Here is an 18113-nt window from a genome sequence, read left to right as displayed (position 1 = left end):
CCCAGCTGCCCCTGCCTATGGCCTGGGAAGGCAGAGCAGGATGGTTCAAGTCTTTCGGCCCCTCACACTCATGTGGGAGTCCCAGCTAAGGTTCCTGGCTCCCTCTTTCCCATCTCTCCTTCTCTCTGTAATTCTGCCTTTCAAATAAAAATAAATCTTAAAAAAAAAAAAAAACTGGGCCCGGCGCGGTGGCGCAAGTGGTTAAAGGTCCTCGCCTTGCACGCCCGGGATCCCATATGGGCGCCAGTTCTAATCCCGGCAGCCCCGCTTCCCTTCCAGCTCCCTGCCTGTGGCCTGGGAAAGCAGTCGAGGACAGCCCAAGGCTTTGGGACCCTGCACCCGCGTGGGAGACCCGGAAGAGGCTCCTGGCTTCGGATCGGCATAGCATCGGCCCGTTGCGCTCACTTGGGGAGTGAATCATGGGACGGAAGATCTTCCTCTCTGTCTCTCCTCTCTGTATATCCGCCTTTCCAATGAAAAAATAATAAAAAAATAAATCTTTAAAAGAAAGCAAATGACCTAAGATTTATAAAAAAAAAAAAAACAACTAATTAAAAAAAACCATAAATACAAATTTCTTTCAGCTATCCCATTTGATAGTTTATGGAAGCAGTATTACCTGCAGAAGCAACCATTTTAACTCTGTAAGCAGATAAACAATTAACAGAACAGAAAAGCTCTGTCTTCCCCAAGCTATTGGTATTTTCGATCATTTCTGCTGAGGATCTCAATGATTTGCAAAGCGCACATGGTGTAATTTTGGCTGATTTCTATTAAGAGAATAAAACAACACTCATTTTTAACAGCGGCCAGTAAAAACAAAATTCTTTCAAATGTTTGCATGTCTTAATGTTTCTGAACAATGGTGTTCAAACTTTTTCATTACTATTCTCAGTAAGAACTAAATCTTACCAGTGACTCAGTTCACATGTAATCTGGTTTGCATTTGAGTAATACATGCATGCATATAAAATTAGAGACTTTCACAGAGAAATATATATTGCCACAATTTGTGGTATATGTTGATAAATTCTACACTATTTCTTTTAATTAAAAAATTATTCTGGTTATAATCTAGTAGTTAATAAATTTCAGGAAAATAATTGGTTGTAACTAGTTTTTAAAACATTAAACAGTAAGAATTAATGCTCTAGTACTATCCTAAAAAACTGCAAGAACTCACCCAAAAATACTATTTATAGCAATATACTGAATCAAAGATTTTTAACTCATGAGAAAACTATCAGACACTCCAATAATACTAGTAAGAAATTATACTGTAAACAATAAAATGAGTGCAAAACGTGGGTTTCACAGTAAACCAACTGTGACAACAGTATCTTAAGTCCATGCAGCAGCAAATAGTGCTGAATATGTTAAATGCCCTACATTCAGATTATTTACATGCCTCATACTAAAGGAAAGATTTCGAGACCTATCTTAAATTTTAACAGCTGACATTAAAATAGGTACGTATTAAAATGAGCATTGGATGCCCAACACAGTAGACTAGCAGCTAGAGTCCTCGCCTTGCACGCGCCAGGATCCCATATGGATGCCAGTTCAAGTTCCAGTGGCCTCACTTCCCATCTGGCTCCCTGCTTGTGACCTGGGAAAGCAGTTGAGGACGGCCCAAAGCCTTGGGACCCTGCACCCATGTGGGAGACCCAGAAGAAGCTTCTGGATCCTGGCCTTCGGATTGGCTCGGCTCTGGCCATTGCAGCCGCTTGGGGAGTCAATCAGCAGATGGAAGATCTTCCTCTCTGTGTATCTGGCTTGCCAATGAAAATAAATAAATCTTTAAAATGAGCACTGGCCTTAATGTAATCATCTTCTTCTTACTGTTCATCCCTTCTTCCTCAGAATACAGATCTAGAATCCATTTATAAAACCTGGGCCAAGATTAAAGTGTTGTGATACGTACACTGACAATCTCTATTTACCTTATCAAGTACATCTGCCAGTGCTGCCTCTGTGGCACAATGAACTCCAAAACACTTCTGCCACAAACACCTATTTATTCACATACTGAGAGACATAGTGCCCTCAAAGTAGTATATCTAATATTTGATCAATGAACTGTTTAGAAGGGAAAAAAAGCAGAGAGGCAAAAAGGAACAAGTATATTGTACCAAGTTTTACAACCAAACTAGGAATCTTCTCATGCTTAACTTTGTATTATCCGAAAAACATGCTGGTGATATAGGTAGTCCTCTAATCCCTAACAGACTTAAAACAACACACAGGGCCCAGCGCAATAGCGTAGTGGTTAAAGTCCTCGCCTTCAACACGCTGGGATCCCATATGGGCGCCAGTTCTAATCCTGGCAGCTCCACTTCCCATCCAGCTCCCTGTTTGTGGCCTGGGAAAGCAGTCCAGGACGGCGCAATGCTTTGGGACCCTGCACCCATGTGCGAGACCCGGAAAAAAGTTCCTGGCTCCTGGCTTTGGATCGGCACATCAGCGGCCACTGTTGTCACTTGGGGAGTGAATCATTGGATGGAAGAGCTTCCTCTCTGTCTCTCCTTCTCTCTGTACATCTGCCTTTCCAAATAAAAAAAAGAAAAAACCAATATACAAAACAAGCAAAAAATCTGGAGCTGAGGAAGTTTTAACTGCTCCCCAAAGGGCAAAACTATCTTAGTGTTGTAATAGAGAGTGTGGGAATAAAATCTAGGTTGGTCTTTATTTATTTATTTTATTTTTTTTAATTTTAATACTTCTTGCAAAGGTCACCGGGTTACACATCCATGTGGGCATCTGAGTCTGATCAATATGGAGATGGTCGGGGCGGTGGGAAGGGTGGACAGAGTCATTTGAGGCCCCAAAGTGTGGAAGAATGCTCCTAGGCTGTTACTGGAGAGATGATGATTGTTCTGAGAAGTTGTCCACTTTGTACATCAGAGGTGTGAAATTTTCTCTAAGGCCTGCTGGCTGTACTTGTCTACTTCAGAGTGCCCACAGACCCAGGTGCTTGTCGTAGAGGCTGGCCTTCGGAATTTTTACACTGTCCTTTCCATCTTTTGATGAGCTACATGAAGGCTTTTACTGCCTTAGATGAGCTGGGTGTCTTGTTTTTCATGTTCATCTGGGCATGTTCTCCATTCTTGAACAAGGGTCAGCAACTGAGATGGCCCACTCGTGCAACATGTGCTTCAGGATGGGATCATAACATCTATGAGGTTTTCCTGAGGTCAGCAATCTGGTAAGGAAGCCCCCTAAGAAACGTCACAAGGGAGGTCTGAAGTCCTTGCTCTCGTGTGCGCCAGCTGCAGCAGGGTCAGTCAGGCACTAGCCTGGTCCAGTCTACTCCCACCTGGCGCTCTCACTCCCTGCTTCTCTTTAACTCACCCCACCTGTCTCTATTGACCTGGTCTGTCAAACAAATACATCTTGAAAAGAATGTTGCTCAAAATATGAAACACATTTAAAACCAAAAAGGCATACCCAAACTACACATATTTCAAATGCTGGAACAGAAAATGCTACTAACTCTTTAACACACTAATACATGTTCATTAGACAACACTATTTATATGTAAAGTACTTTTTAGTTAATAGAATGCTCTCATTATTTTTAATATACTCATTAAAAATTCTATAGACTGCAATTAAATATGGTCATATACCTGCTTGTATGCTGTGACACACGTTGAACTACAAAACTTCTTAGACTGTCCCTCTATCTGAAGCATATGGCACTGTCCAGAGCCACTGTAACAGTAACCCCCACAGTTCTCACAGCAGTTCATGGTGAGGTTGTTAGCCGACCGAAACTTAGAGAAGCAGGCATCACTGCAAAGTTTATGTACCACATTCTGGTAATTAACTTCATGTCGAATCTAGAATCAAAAACCAACAAACCAACAACAAGCGGAGACCATCAAAAGCTGTTCCCCAAGACAAACATTAGGTTATTCCTCCCAAGAAAGTGAAAAAGGCAACTTACAACAGCATTCTTTTGACACATACTGCATTTGGTTGAAATGCTATTTGTATTTATGGTAACAATAGGTTTTTTTTTCAGTTCGTATGTTGACAAACATGACTGGCTGCAAAAATCCTTACTGGTGGTGGTATTTTCAAACTGGGCACTGATCACATCCTTTGGATTTAAAATATCCCTAAAAATGATAACAATGACAAAATAAGCTACAGTATAATGCACTTCTCTTTTTTGTGTGTGTGTATGAGTTAAATAAATAATACAGAAGCAATTATAACACAGGGATAAGGGAAATGGAATTGAAACTTAAAACTTGAATTTTCTGAGATAAACTTACAAACTGAATTGATCCTAAGTTCAAAATGGAATGAACAGACCATCTACTTCACAGAACTGCTGATATTTAGCACATTATGTTTCAAAGATTAAAAAGAAACACAGTAAATGGTTAGTATTTGTTTTCTTTGAGATTGCAGATTTCAAAGTTTATCTGTATTTTCAAAACATTTTGAAAAATATTACATCTGAAAATCTTAAAAATCAGTATCATCTTAAAATAAAGTTGTCTTTTAAACCACACAATGTATGAGTATAAGGTAAAATGTTTAAATGAAAATCTAACACTTCCTAACCTAAATATCCTGAGTACTAATACACAATCAAGATTGAAACCCTAATAATTAAGGACCCCTGATCATTCCAATGCTAATGTTCACCAGAAAATCAGCTTTTCTTACAGTTTATCAGGCAGGTTAACTGTGAATCAATTTTTAAAAAGTTTTTCAAAACTAATGAACTAAAAAGAAATGAAGTTTTCTAAACACTCTCCTGTGTTACATTCATTCGTGCAAGTTACTCAAATTATGCTAATAAAAATGTTTATAAAAAATATCATAAAAAATATGTGCTTCAAAATTAACAGGAAACATCAGAAATCATTATTAGAAACACATCAAATTGAAACTACACTATAATGTGCAACTCCATACCTTTTAGTCTTCCACACTTAGTAGTTCTAGACTACTTTGCTTGCTGCATTTATTTTTGTCTTTTATAGCACTTTTTAAGATTAAATTTTAATGTATTTCATAGAGAGGTATTTACTGAACAGTTACATTGAGCCAGACACTAGCTAAACCCTGCAAGATATAATCCATGCATGCATTCAAGGCGCTCAGTTATTGTAAAAATAGACAATTCACAAAATACTGTCAAAGAAGCATTCTTAAAACTTTAGAGTACAGGTAAATTTTAAGAGATATATACTGTATACTATAGAAACATAAACGAAGAAACAATTAAACAATATAAGACATGAAAAAAAATATCCAAAAGAAAGTGGTATTTTTGCTAGGTCTTTGAATACGAGTTTTCTAGGAAGTTCGGGAGAAGGTGGTTGGGGGCAGCAGGAGCAATGGCAATAATAAACCATAAAAGGTATTTATCAAGGATCTCAGCATCCTTAGAGTCCAGTCAGATCCACCTTACTATAGCATAAATAATATCTTTTGCTAAAATGAGAAGCAATCTCATTCTAGGTAGCCAAAATTCAGAATACAAATAATCTAGAACCAACTACTGCTTCAAATGTCATCATATCATTAATTGGATTTTTCTAATATTAGCAAAATTATTCTCAAAATTACAACTTTAATGTAAGAGTCAAAACACATTTTAAGAAAACCTAAAAGTTAAGTGATTAGCACAAATATATACAGAATGTAGGGTAATTTCTAAAGTCCAAAAGAAATAACTAACAAAAGAAAAGAAAAAAGCTATTTAGCCCTAGTCAGATAATAATTTCTTCGAACCTAAGTGCTGCTACTGTATTAATACTGGTCTATAAAAAAAGTAGAAAATCTTTTCTATTTCTGCCTATTCAAATTAAACTGAAATCCTTCCTTTGGGAACTTATTTAAATTAAATCTGATCACGGAGACTACTCGGGGAAACAACCAATATGTGAAAAATAACCAACTTTGTGATACTGTGCAAATAAATGTTTTCTTTGAAATTAACATCATTATATTGAAGGTACATTCAACTCAGTACTTTTACAATCAAGAGGGAGGGAATTAGAAGGAAAGATGAAAGAACAGTTCAGGAAGCAAAATAATTATGAGAAGAGTATACAGAAGAAAAAGTGGAGAAAGCAGACACAGTAGTGAAAGGGAGACGGAATACAGATTTTAAAAAAAAGTGAATGAAGAGGTTCAAAAGTAATAGACTATCAGGCAAAAAGTGGAAAATTTCATGAGTGTGGATGATATCAATGCCATGGCACTTCAAGGTTCAAAAAGAAAAAACAAATTAAAGAGAATTTAACAGTAGATAACCGGGAAAGCAGTTAATAAATAAACCACCTCTTGGGACGACCACGACCCATACAGAAATAAAGCACAGGTCCGTTTGCCGTTCCATCTTCCTGCTAATGCAAATCCAGGAAGGTTAAAGGTGAGGGCTCGAACATATCAGCACCTTCCACGCACAGGGAGAAGTGTTTTCCCAGCTACAGCTTCAGCCTTGCCCAGTGCTCCACGGGTGTGGCAGCCGTCTGGGGACTCAAGCAGGAGATGGGAAATGACACCCTCTCTAGCTCTTCAAATAAAGAGACAAATAAAACGGGCTTATTTTGGTGCATAGAAAAAAAACCACCTTTGAATTCCACGTGTAGCTTCTCCACACTATGATTTCCTGTGGATTTTTTTGAAGTACTCTCATGAGAAAATGTAATCTAGAAAAAAAAAAAAAAAACAGGCCCCCACGTGTTAAGTTCTCAATCTTTCGTATCATGTATGAGTGCTCTTTTGCATCCTGGCTGTTCTACTTCCTTCCAGCTCCTTGTTTGTGGCCTGGGAAAGCAATCAAGGACAGCCCAAAGTCTTGGGATCCTGCCCCTGCATGGGAGACCAGGAAGAAGCTCCTGGCTCCTGGCTTCAGACCAAGTTCAGCTCCAGTCGTTACATCCACTTGGGGAGTAACCAGCAGATGGATTTTTCTCTGAGTATCTCCTTCACTCTGTAAATCTTACTTTCCAATAAAAACAAATACATCTTTTAAAAAAACAATTAAAATGTTAAGATATTTTTCAAAATTACAAAAGAAGTCTTTCTCCAGATACATCAAAGCAAGAGTCCAGATGCCAGACAATTGACATACATGGAGAAGAATTTAAAAAATATAAAAAGAACACATAATTTAAAGCATATGCTGTGTTTTCTTTGGCCTATTTGAAAATAACTGATAAGCTTTTACAGAATTACTGATTACTAAAGTAGTAATTAGATACAGAAATAAAATGCAATTATATGAAATTATTTCACATAGTCAAATAACAAACAAGGAGCAAAAAACTAAAAAGCCTTTCCAGCCATCTTAAATCTTAGAATCTCAGTGAGTATGCTGGAAAATAGATTTCTGACATAGCATACACCTAAATACTCATTTTTCAACAGCAGGTGTTATAATCCAAACAATATAAAATCCAGCAGCCTATTCTGTTCTAAACTGAACTTGCATAAAACAGTTAACAGTTATCACAAAAGCAGTGACAATAAAAAAAGCTTTTTAAATTCAGGGTCATTAATTCTTTCATCTAACAAATGTTTACTAAGCCATCTATTACACTCAGTACACAGTGGTAGGTACAGCAAGCAGAGGTCTCACCATCAGGGCCTTCTTAAAAACACTGACATAAAACTGTATATATTTACCATGTTCAACATGGCATTTGGAAGTATACAGATGTTATTGTATAAGCAAATCTGGCTAACCAACACATGAGTTATCTCAAATGACCATTTTGGGGTAAGAACACTTTATATTCACTCAGCAATTCTCAAACACACAAGAGTACTTCAAAAAAGGTTATGGAAAAATTGAATTAAAAACAGCTTATTTTGATGGAAAACTTTTTTGAAGAGCAGGTGCTACAGTGCAACAAGATAAAGCTGCCACTAAGGCTTTCGGCATTCTGTATCGGCATGCCAGCTGGAGTCCAGTTAGTGGGCTTCCAATCCAATTTCCTGGTAAGGTGCCTGGAAAAGCAATGGAATATGGATGGCCTAAGTACGTGGAGCCTTGCCACACACAATCAGGGTATCAGAACGGAGATCTAGGCTCCTGGCTTCGCCTTCGCTCAATTCAGGCTGTTACATGTGTTTGGGAAGTTAACCATGGAAAAGCTCTATGCCACACTGCCTTGAAAGATAAACAAACCTTAAGTAGAAAACAAAGTTTGGGGTCCAGCACAATAGCCTAGTGGCTAAAGTCTTCCATGTGCCGATATCCCACGTAGGTGCTGGTTCGTGTCCCAGCTGCTCCACTTCCCATCCAGCTCCTTGCTGGTGGCCTGCTGGTGGCCTAGGAAAGCAGTAGCGGATGGCCCAAGGCCTTTGAACCCCACACCCACTTCAAAATGGCTCAGCTCCAGCCTTGGGGCCACTTGGGAAGTGAATCAGTGGATGGAAGATTTTTCTCTTTGTCTCTCTCTCTATATATAAATCTAACTTTCAAATAAAAAAAAAAGCAAATAAATATTTAAAAATCAATAAATTTTAAAATTCAAACATGGTTTATTTCATACTACATATTTTCCAAAAATTTCTTGTCTTTCTCTTCTTTAAGATTTATTTTTTATTAGAAAGTCAGAATTACAGAAAGGAAAATTAGAGAAAAAGATCATTTGTCCACTGATTTACTCCCCAAGTAGCCACAACAGCCAGAGTTGAGTTGAGCCAAGCCAATTCAAAACCATAAGCCAGGAGCATCTTTGGGGTGTCTCATGTGGGTACAGGGTCCCAAGGCTTTGGGTCATCCTCAACAGTTTTCCCAGGCCACAAGCAGGGAGTTGGATGAGAGGTGGAGCAGCCGGTACATGAAACAGCGCTCATATGGGATCCCGGTGTGTGCTATGCTATCATTGTCTTAAATTAACTACTATACCATGTTCCATAACAAAATCCTTTTAAATTATTTCTCAAATTACAAGTCACAATACATCAATCTTACTATTAAATATAAGTTCACTTTTTAAATAAAAACTAGCATTTCCTAATCTACTTTTGAAAAATTGTTTATTTGAGAAGCTAAATTGTTTGAGATACATAGACAGAAAAAAGCTCCTATTTATTCATTTACCACCCAAATACCATCAAGGAACAACACTGGCTAGGCAAAAATTGAGAGCCAAGAACTACATAGGCAAGAACGCGATGAACTTGAGCCATCCCGGTTGCCTCGCAGGTCCTGCACTAGCGGGGAGGTGAAGTCACGAGCTGCAGCTAGACAGAGAAACCTGATACTTCAACTGGTGTCTTCACTTTCAGCCTAAACACCTGCCACTAAAACCTACTTTATAATCAACACCTGGAAATTATTTTTAGCTACATGTGACCATTAAATACACTACCGATAGACTAAAAGCTAGTATTATTAAAGCTTTTCAAAGAACTATCACAAGTGGAGTATCCCTTATTAATAGTCTGGGACCCGAAATGTCTCAGAGTTAGGAGTTTTCTTCAGATTCTGGCATGCTACGCTTGTATGGAATTTACATTGAGCATTATCAATCTGGAAAGGTCATATGCATACAAATCTGAAAATTTTCGAGTGCTTATGTAACAGTTCTGAGCTTCAGTGGATTTCAGATTACAGAAGCTCGATGTGTACAAATTTAAAAGACAATGCAAACATCCCAAAAACTGCAAAGTTTTTTGTTTTCTAAATAGAATTAATGTCACAGGAAAAACTCCCTCCCAAATAACAGCTTCATCTACACAGGGATACGTGAATTATGATAAATATCTGAACTAATGAACTCTCAATATAATCAAAACTTAGGGGATGCACATCACGGCCCAGTGGGCCAGTGGGGTAAGCTGCCACTTGGAACACCAGCACCCCACATTAAAATACTACCTCATGTCCTCACATTTCTTTTTTTTTTTTTTTAAAAGATTTATTTATTTGTGTTAGGCAGATTTACACAGAGAAGGAGAGGCAGAGATCCACAGATTCACTCCCCAAATGGCCACAATGGCCAGAGCTGAGCTGACCTAAAGCCAGGAGCAGTCTCTTCTGGGTCTCCCACAAAGGTGCAGGGTTCCAAGGCTTTGGCCCATCCTCCTCTGCTTTTCTAGGCCACAAGCAAAGAGCTGGTTGTTAAGTGGAGCAGCTGGGACACGAGCCGGCTCCCATATTGGATCCCAGTTTCTGAAAGATGAGGATTAGTCAATCAAGGTATTAGGCCAGGGGCCCAGAGCAGTAGCCTAGTGGCTAAAGTCCTCCCCTTTCATGCAGTGGGATCCCATATGGCCGATAGTCCAAAGCCTAGGGACTCGTCACCCGCAAGGAAATCCTGGAAGAAACTCCTGGCTCCTGGCCTCAGATCACTGAATTCCAACCGTTGTGGCCACTTGGGGGAAGAATCAATGGACAGAAGATCTTTCTCTCTGCCGCTCCTCCTCTGACTTTCCAATAAAAATAAATAACAAAAAAAGATATAATGCCAGGTCCATTTTCTCCAACTCCATCTTAACAAACTTGGGAACGCAACAAATGATGGATGGTCCAAATACTTGGGGCCCTCCTGTTCTTGTTGGGAAAACTAGATAGTGTTCTAGCTACTGGCTTTCACTAGATCCAGCTCTGGTTGTTGTGGAAGGAACCAGCAGATGAAAGATATCTCTGTGTGTACCCTTGTTTCTGTCACTATGCACTTCAAATCAATCAATCATGTTTTAAAAATTCAGCCTTTGTTTATAAAATACAAAGAGATGTTTTTGTAACTAACTTTGACCACAAAAGAGAGTATATTTTCCCCTTTTTAAGACACGGAAAGGGTAGTAACCATATGAGGAACTATAAACATTATTCATATAAAGTAATAAGTCATGATTTGAGCAGTTTGATAACAGAGAATACAACATGAATATTATGGCATAAAAAGTAAGTCACAACTCTGGTAATGGCCTTTCACAACAAAGTACCTGGGCTTCAGGCCTGGCTCTACTAATTTTCGTCAAAAAAAAAGAGAGATTTTTTTTCCTTAATTTATTTGCTTAAAAGGCAGAGTCATAGGTAAGTGAAAAGAGTTGAGGGGGAGGGAGAGATTGACAGACAGCTATCTTTCATCTGCTGATACACACCCCAAATGGCCTCAATAGCCTAGGACGGGCCAGACCCAACTCAGAAGCTTCTTCTGTCTCCCATGCAGGAACAGGGGCCAAAGTACTTAAGCTATCCTCTGCTGCTTTGCTAAGTCATGAGCAGGGAGAGGGATCAGAAGTGGAACAGCTGGGACACGAACTGACATCTATATGGAATGCTAGTGCTAAGGGTGTTAGAACATTGCACCAGCCCTCCGCTTCCACTCTGACCCATCTTCCTGCTGTGGAGCATCCTGGGAGGCAGCAGACAATGGCCTAAGTACTTGGGTCCCGACTACCTAAAGAGGAATCCAAATGGAGTTCTGGACTCCTTGCTTTAGCCAGGCATAGTACTGTTCACTGTGGGCATTTCAGGAATGAATTGACAGATTAAAAAAAAAATACTTCCTTCTCCCTCTCTTTCTCTAATTAGTAAATAAGCAAAATATGGAGAAGTTAGTCAAAATTAGTTCCTAGTCATCGAGTATGTCAGAATTACTAAGGTCATTCTCCCTTTTTATTAATAAATCCTGCAATGAACCCTGAGGCTTTTCAAACATATTGAAAAGTTAAACACACTGGAGAACATTTAATGTTAAGAAAAATGTTCAACTATATTCATATAACAGAAAATGTAAATCTTACATTAAACTGTTGGTTTTAATTATCTAGTGCCTACAAGTTACAAGATAAAATAACATGGTGACATGATATTCCGAGGCATGTACTTAATATAAAGCAGCTCAATTAACAGACATTAATTTCAAGCACAATTTATGTATAAAAAAAAGATTATTTAAAATAAAATATAAGGCAAACACCTAGAACCCAGAAAGCTTTAAAGCAGCAGCAATATGCTGGCACTAAAGAATTATTTCTCAAAAAAAAAAAAAACTCACAAAAACACTGAAAATTAAACATGTCACACAGGGTTGTTAAAAGAAACAAGATATTTTAGAATTCTGTTATACTTTGAACAACTTGAGCAAGTTTTCTTGGTGAGAGGAGGTGGTGGACGGGCAGGTGGAACTGTATATCCAGTGAGACACAGTGTGGAGCAGAAGAGCTGAGTAGACCCCTTCCTCTGGTACGCAGTCTGCCCCTTCTGGAGGATTTTCTTACAACCAGAACAGGAAACTCGAACAGCTGTGGCTGGAACTGAGGGAAGCATTTTATTCATGCCAGATGATGCCAGTGAAGGCTGAAAGCCAGTAGTCAACTGGGGAGCTATAAAAAAAAAAAACAATAAGAAGTTTTACTTTTCACTATTAATTTCACATATGTACAAATTCCTAGTCCTGAAACCCAACAGTAATTACACAATATGCAATTTAAGGGCATGCTAGATGGACAGAGAGACCGGGCCTATTAAGAAGAAACTTGCTTTATAATGTTGATCAGAATAAACACAATTCATCTATTCAATCCTTTTTCTTACCAAGAGTACTGCCACTGACTGAAAAAACAGCACTAATCTTCAGTTCTCCTTCCTGAGTTTTTGGTTGTTGCCCATGACTATACTCCTTCAAAAGAGAAAATAAATAAATAAATGCACAGAGAAAAGAACACCTAACAACTCCAGATATTTGAGACATATTACTATTTCTGCATAGAGGTAGAAAATGTTAACAACATTAAAGGAAGAAATAGTAAAAATACAAAATAGTGAGTAAACTGACATAGCTATAAGGCTATGTCTATATCCGCAAGAAGAGTGAGACTCAAAAGATGAACATTACCATCAAATCAGCCGATGGAACTATTAGGTCTGCATAAATTATTCTGGAAAATTCACTATAGTATTTCAAATTATTCTCTATTATAAAAGTAATACACAATCACTAAAAAAAATTCAGGAAAGTCCAAATAAGAAAACATCTTGAGTCACATTTCTATCACTGCCAAATAACCACTGTTATTTTCTTGATATATTTCTTTCCAGTCTTTTCATCCTCTGTTCAAAGGTTTAACAGAAATTATCCTAAAAGAATTTATAATGGCTAGAACACAGTGTTTGTAAAATCATCATCAAGAACCCGAAGGTTGTGGTGGTCTGAATATTCTATAAGGATGCTTTCCACATTATGCTCATTTCAGTGATTTCCAAATGCATGTTAACACATTTTAAGTTTTGAATAACCATCACACAGCTGAATTCTATAAATTTCTAATGTTTATTTTTACAATTATACAGTTACACTGTGAAACCAGTACATGACACCTTTAACTTTTACTTTAACCAAGTGTTTATTACATTGAAATTTGAAAGCCCTTCAAGATCCCTTATTCTCGGGACTCTGAAGCATATCAAACATAACTCCTTTCCTATGGTGAACGGTTTGTGAATACATTACAACTTAGGGAAATACCAGTATTTCCAACAGATATACCAGATTACATGAGGAAAGTGATTGGGATGAGGAAAGTATGGCATTTGGGTTCCCCAGACACTCAAATAAGGGTTCCAAAAAAATAGTATTTTAAAACAGTACTTTTCTAAATCAAAATTTATGCAAAAATTAATGATAAACAAATATTACAACTTTAAATAATGACAAAATTAGTATTTCTGGTACTTCCCTTTTGCATCAGACTCTAAAATGGCTTTGGATGGCACTGACATTATACAAAAACAATCCAACGTTGGTTTATTAAACAGTTTCACACATTCAGCACCACCAATTGATACCATAACGGATACCTTTGTGAATGCTCATACTATCCTATTCAAGCTCGCTCCTTCAGGAAATGACTTTTAAAGTGTACTTATCAGGCAAAAATACACAGAATACAGGTTTTCAATATCTAACGACTGTTTTCCCTAACTGAATTAGCTGTGTTTACTCCAGCAGTTAAGCCAATTAAATCCTCCTGTTTTGCTTCTAGTTAAACCTTTTAAAAAGTCATTTACAAAAGTTCATCATAGAGTAATATTAACTCTGTAGCATTCTGTTAGCAACATTTCCTCAATATGTACTGAGTTAAAAGTTCTATGTACTGAAGTTTCCAATTTTATGTCAAAAATCTGAGTCTTTACCTTTGTGATTTCTTCTATCTCTTACAAAGTTCTACTTCCATAATAAAATTATAAGAAAGCAGTTTCACTGTTTATTACACAGTCCTTTAATCCAGGGGTCAGCAAACTTTTATCTGCAAAGGGCCAGATAGTAAATTTTTCGACTTTGCAGGCCATATGGTCTCCTTGCAAGTATCCAACTCTCCCCTGGTAGAGCAAAAGCCCCCATACATCAAATGTAAATGAATGAGACAATGTTCCAATAAAATTTTTATGAAACACTGGAAGGAAAAATAAGAATAAAGACAAAACAAAAAAGGAGGCGATTTGGTTTAGCCAGACATTGATAATTTGTCAACACTTGTTTTGATCTATTTGGGATATATTCACTTTAGGGTATAAAGCTTTATTTTCATTCTCCAAATTATTTCTATCTTCTAGCAACTGCTACGACAAATTATTTTAAACACCTATTTTGAGGTTGACTATTCTGCAGCATTCTCCATCTGACAATATTATATTATCCTCATGATATTGTGTGATGTGAGACAATTACACAGGGTTTGCCACCCTCAACCCTTTTGTGAAATAGGTCTATGTAATAGATTTGTGCATGTACATGTCTATTGCTCTTTAAAATGTCACAAACTTATCATTCATAACCTCATCCAAATTATACCAAAACTGTCTTAAATAGGACTGACAGCGCATTTCTTAATTCAAAAATGTATAAGTGACCTTTCCTTTCATTTAACTGTATGGTCATTAGTTATCTTTTTTCTCACACAGCACTTTTTAGATGCTGTTGAGAACAAAGTATCTTTGTCATTCTAAAACACAAATATAAACCTCACAGAAATATTGCTGTTTCATGTAACTCAACTAAGTACTTCACTAAATGCTCATGAATTCTATTAATTCTCTAATAAAGATCCTTACCAGCAAATGATGATAATTTTATCTCCCCTTTTCCATTATTTTTCTTCTAATTCCTTCAACAGGTATGAGGTAAAAATCCAACAAGAGTTAAAGTTCACATCATTTTACTTTCAAATTCAATGATTGCCACTGTTCTATGACCAAGAGTATCTAAAAAATGTGTGGTGAGTTATGTGAGATGTCTTTTGGCATCTAATAAAGTAGCTACAGATAATCTCCAAAGTTGTTCTAACATAATTATCATACCTATGTTAAATAGCATATTAAAACAAATTTACAATGAAATTTTTTTTAAACTCAGAAAACTGCAAAATAATACTCCTTGGCATACATTAATGGTCCCACTAACTCTTTGTCTTCTCTGTCAAGCTATGCCAAGAACCTGACATATCACTTCAAGTTAAGTGTACACTGCCTATATAGATAGTAAAATAAGTATATCTGAAGTATAATTTCTGTACATCTCTTAATGCTTTCAAAGCAGAATCAGATGTGTTTTTCTTTTACAACTTCATAACTAATTTTTACAAATATTTTGACAAATAAATTAATGACCAGCAAATAATTAATGATTTTTTGCAGTGAATATTTAGTTGATGACCAAAGCTTTCAGAAGCATAAAGTTATCAAAATAGAAAAATAATCCTTTACCAACATTTTTACCTTTCCTTCAATTACCACAAAGGAGAATCCACATAAATATTCTAGGACAGTATTTTATTTTCATTTACTTGGAAAGAAAAGAGAAAGAGGGAGAGAAACAGAAAGACAGAAACACAGAGAGATCTTTCACTCCAACTGGTTCACAAACAAAAGTTGAAGCCATGAGCCGGATTCAGGTCTCCCACCTGGATGGCAGAGACCCAGGCCATTATCTCCCACCTCCACGCAAGCATTAATGCAGAAAGCTGGATCAGAAGCAAAAGAGCTGGAACTCAAATTGGTACTCTGATACGTAACGCAAGCGTCCCGAACAATGGTCTGACCAGCTGCTTAGCAATACTCTGCACCAGGACCGTATTTTAAAAATAAAGAGTACAGCTTCCATACACAAATCAACTTGACATGACTAAAATGTCTCGACATTTGAATTACTACATTCTATTTTCCAGAACTGTACAAATTACCATTACAATGATGAGATAATATAATTTCCATTTCCAAAATTTTATTTGAGCGCTGGAGCGGCAGCCTAATGGCTAAAGTCCTTGTCTTGAACGCACCGGGATCCCATAGGGGTGCTGGTTCTAATTCCAGCTGCTCCTGTTGCTATCCAGCTCCTTTTCTGTGGCCTGGGAAAGCAGGAGGAGAGGATGGCCTAAAGCCTTGGGAGACCTGAAGAGGTTCCTGGCTGCTGGCTTCGGAGCAGCTCAGCTCCAGCCATTGCAGCCACTTGGGGAGTAAACCAGTGGACAAAAGATCTTTCTCTCCTTCTCTCTGTATATCTGCCTTTTCAATAAAAATAAAAATAAACCTTTAAAAAATTTTGATTTGAGAAGCATAGTTACAGAAAAGAAAGGGAAATAGAGAAAGAAGACAGAGACACAGGGACAGGCAGATAGAAAGCTCCCATCCATTGGTTTACTCCCCTAAACAAGACTGGGCCAGGGCCAGGGACCAGGAACACAACCAAAGTCTCCCATGTGTAAGGCAGGAACGTTATACTTGATTCATGACCACTGACTCCCAGGGCCTGTATCAGCAGGAAGCTAGAACTGGAAGTCAAATCCAGGCACTCCAACATGGGGTGTAGATATCTAAAATACTTGGCTAAAGGCCCCTCCTGCTTCCCAACTTGATCAATTTAAAACTAAGATTGGGGATTAACTTTCTATTGTTATGAGCAAGAGGAAAAGAAAAACATCATGATTCTAATGTAGCATTTATCAACTGGCTGTCAGAATGCTTGGAAAACAGAAAAATGAGGTTGCTGGCTGAATTTAAAGTTCCTATTTTAAAATCTTCTCTAGTCACCTTTAAAATTTTTTTAATTTAAAAATTTAAAAAGTTGTTAGAAACAACTTTTATAGAAAAATTGGTAGATTAATGAAAATAACACTTGGTTGTACTTTTGATTAGAATCTTGGTGCCTGATCGACAAACTCAGTTAACATCCTCTTCAATAGTCCTTCCATATACAGTTGTTAAAAGAATGAAATAATATGTCATGTAAAAGTCTCTACAATTGTAAAAATACTACAAAGAATAGTATAGTAGCATGCAATGAGATTACAATAAAGAAATGAACTTAGCAAGCCAGATAATGTTATGCCAGTAACAGAAGCAAGGGGACAACGACTGACAAACCCAGAAACACATTTTAAGAAGTAATCAAGAGCAAATGAACAGAAGTTTACATATTTAGTAATTTATACTGGAGAATAAAAAAATTAAGACCAAAATGAACTGTGTAAAAAGCAGAATTAGAAAGTTAGCTGAAAGCGAAACTATCAAGTTAAGAAGCACAGGGAAGCCAAGGGAGATTTTGAAAAAAAGCCATGAGCTAAAGTCATGATTTTATTGAACCATTAAGAAGCTATTAGAAATTGATGATGAAAACTAAAACTAAAATCTATTAGTATTTTATGAGAAATGAAGAGTGCTATTTTCAAGATTATGAAAATAGATTGGAATTCCTTTTTCCAGTCCATGGAAAATAAGTAAGATTAATAAGACTGAGTGAGGAGATGATGAAAGAGGAAGGGAGAGGGACACTGGGACATGGGCAGAAGGAACATGAGGGGGGAGGGGTATGGATAAGAAGAAAAGTGAATCAGAACTCTATAGTTCCTATTAGTTATCCTGGCAATATTTTAAGAATTATCCAAACTGTGATCCTATATGACTGGTACGGCAGAAAACAGAGAGAACAACTCAGAGTAAACCATGCTTCATCTACTTCCATGCCAGGACTGCATTTTAGGGCAAAGATCTTATGCCCAGGACCTACCCACATTACCACTTGGTTCTCAACAGTGTCCAATCAATCAGATGGGGAGCTTTGGGGAAGTTCCTTCCCATAATCATAAAACTCTATAGTTAACTTTGTATAATACATTTAACA

At 37.3% G+C, this 18113-nt stretch overlaps 1 protein-coding gene across 2 annotated transcripts in view; it reads right to left on the bottom strand.

Moving 5' to 3' along the window:
- Positions 1-18113, bottom strand: part of ZMYM4 (zinc finger MYM-type containing 4) — a 132418-nt gene that overhangs the window by 57171 nt on the left and 57134 nt on the right. For both annotated transcript variants that reach the window (XM_040974189.1, XM_040974190.1), the window contains exons 6-10: positions 12533-12617; positions 12066-12321; positions 3950-4124; positions 3630-3842; positions 620-770 (exon numbers count right to left, since the gene is read on the bottom strand). In XM_040974189.1, the coding sequence (XP_040830123.1) occupies positions 620-770; positions 3630-3842; positions 3950-4124; positions 12066-12321; positions 12533-12617 (880 nt within the window). The remainder of the gene's footprint in view (positions 1-619; positions 771-3629; positions 3843-3949; positions 4125-12065; positions 12322-12532; positions 12618-18113) is intronic.

This window comes from Ochotona curzoniae, unplaced genomic scaffold, assembly GCF_017591425.1.
Source record: "Ochotona curzoniae isolate NIBS_2020 unplaced genomic scaffold, NIBS_Ocur_1.0 contig_2404, whole genome shotgun sequence".
Classification (NCBI taxonomy): domain Eukaryota; kingdom Metazoa; phylum Chordata; class Mammalia; order Lagomorpha; family Ochotonidae; genus Ochotona; species Ochotona curzoniae.
Note: the sequence above shows the minus strand (reverse complement) of the source record. Positions and strands in the feature narration are given on the sequence as shown.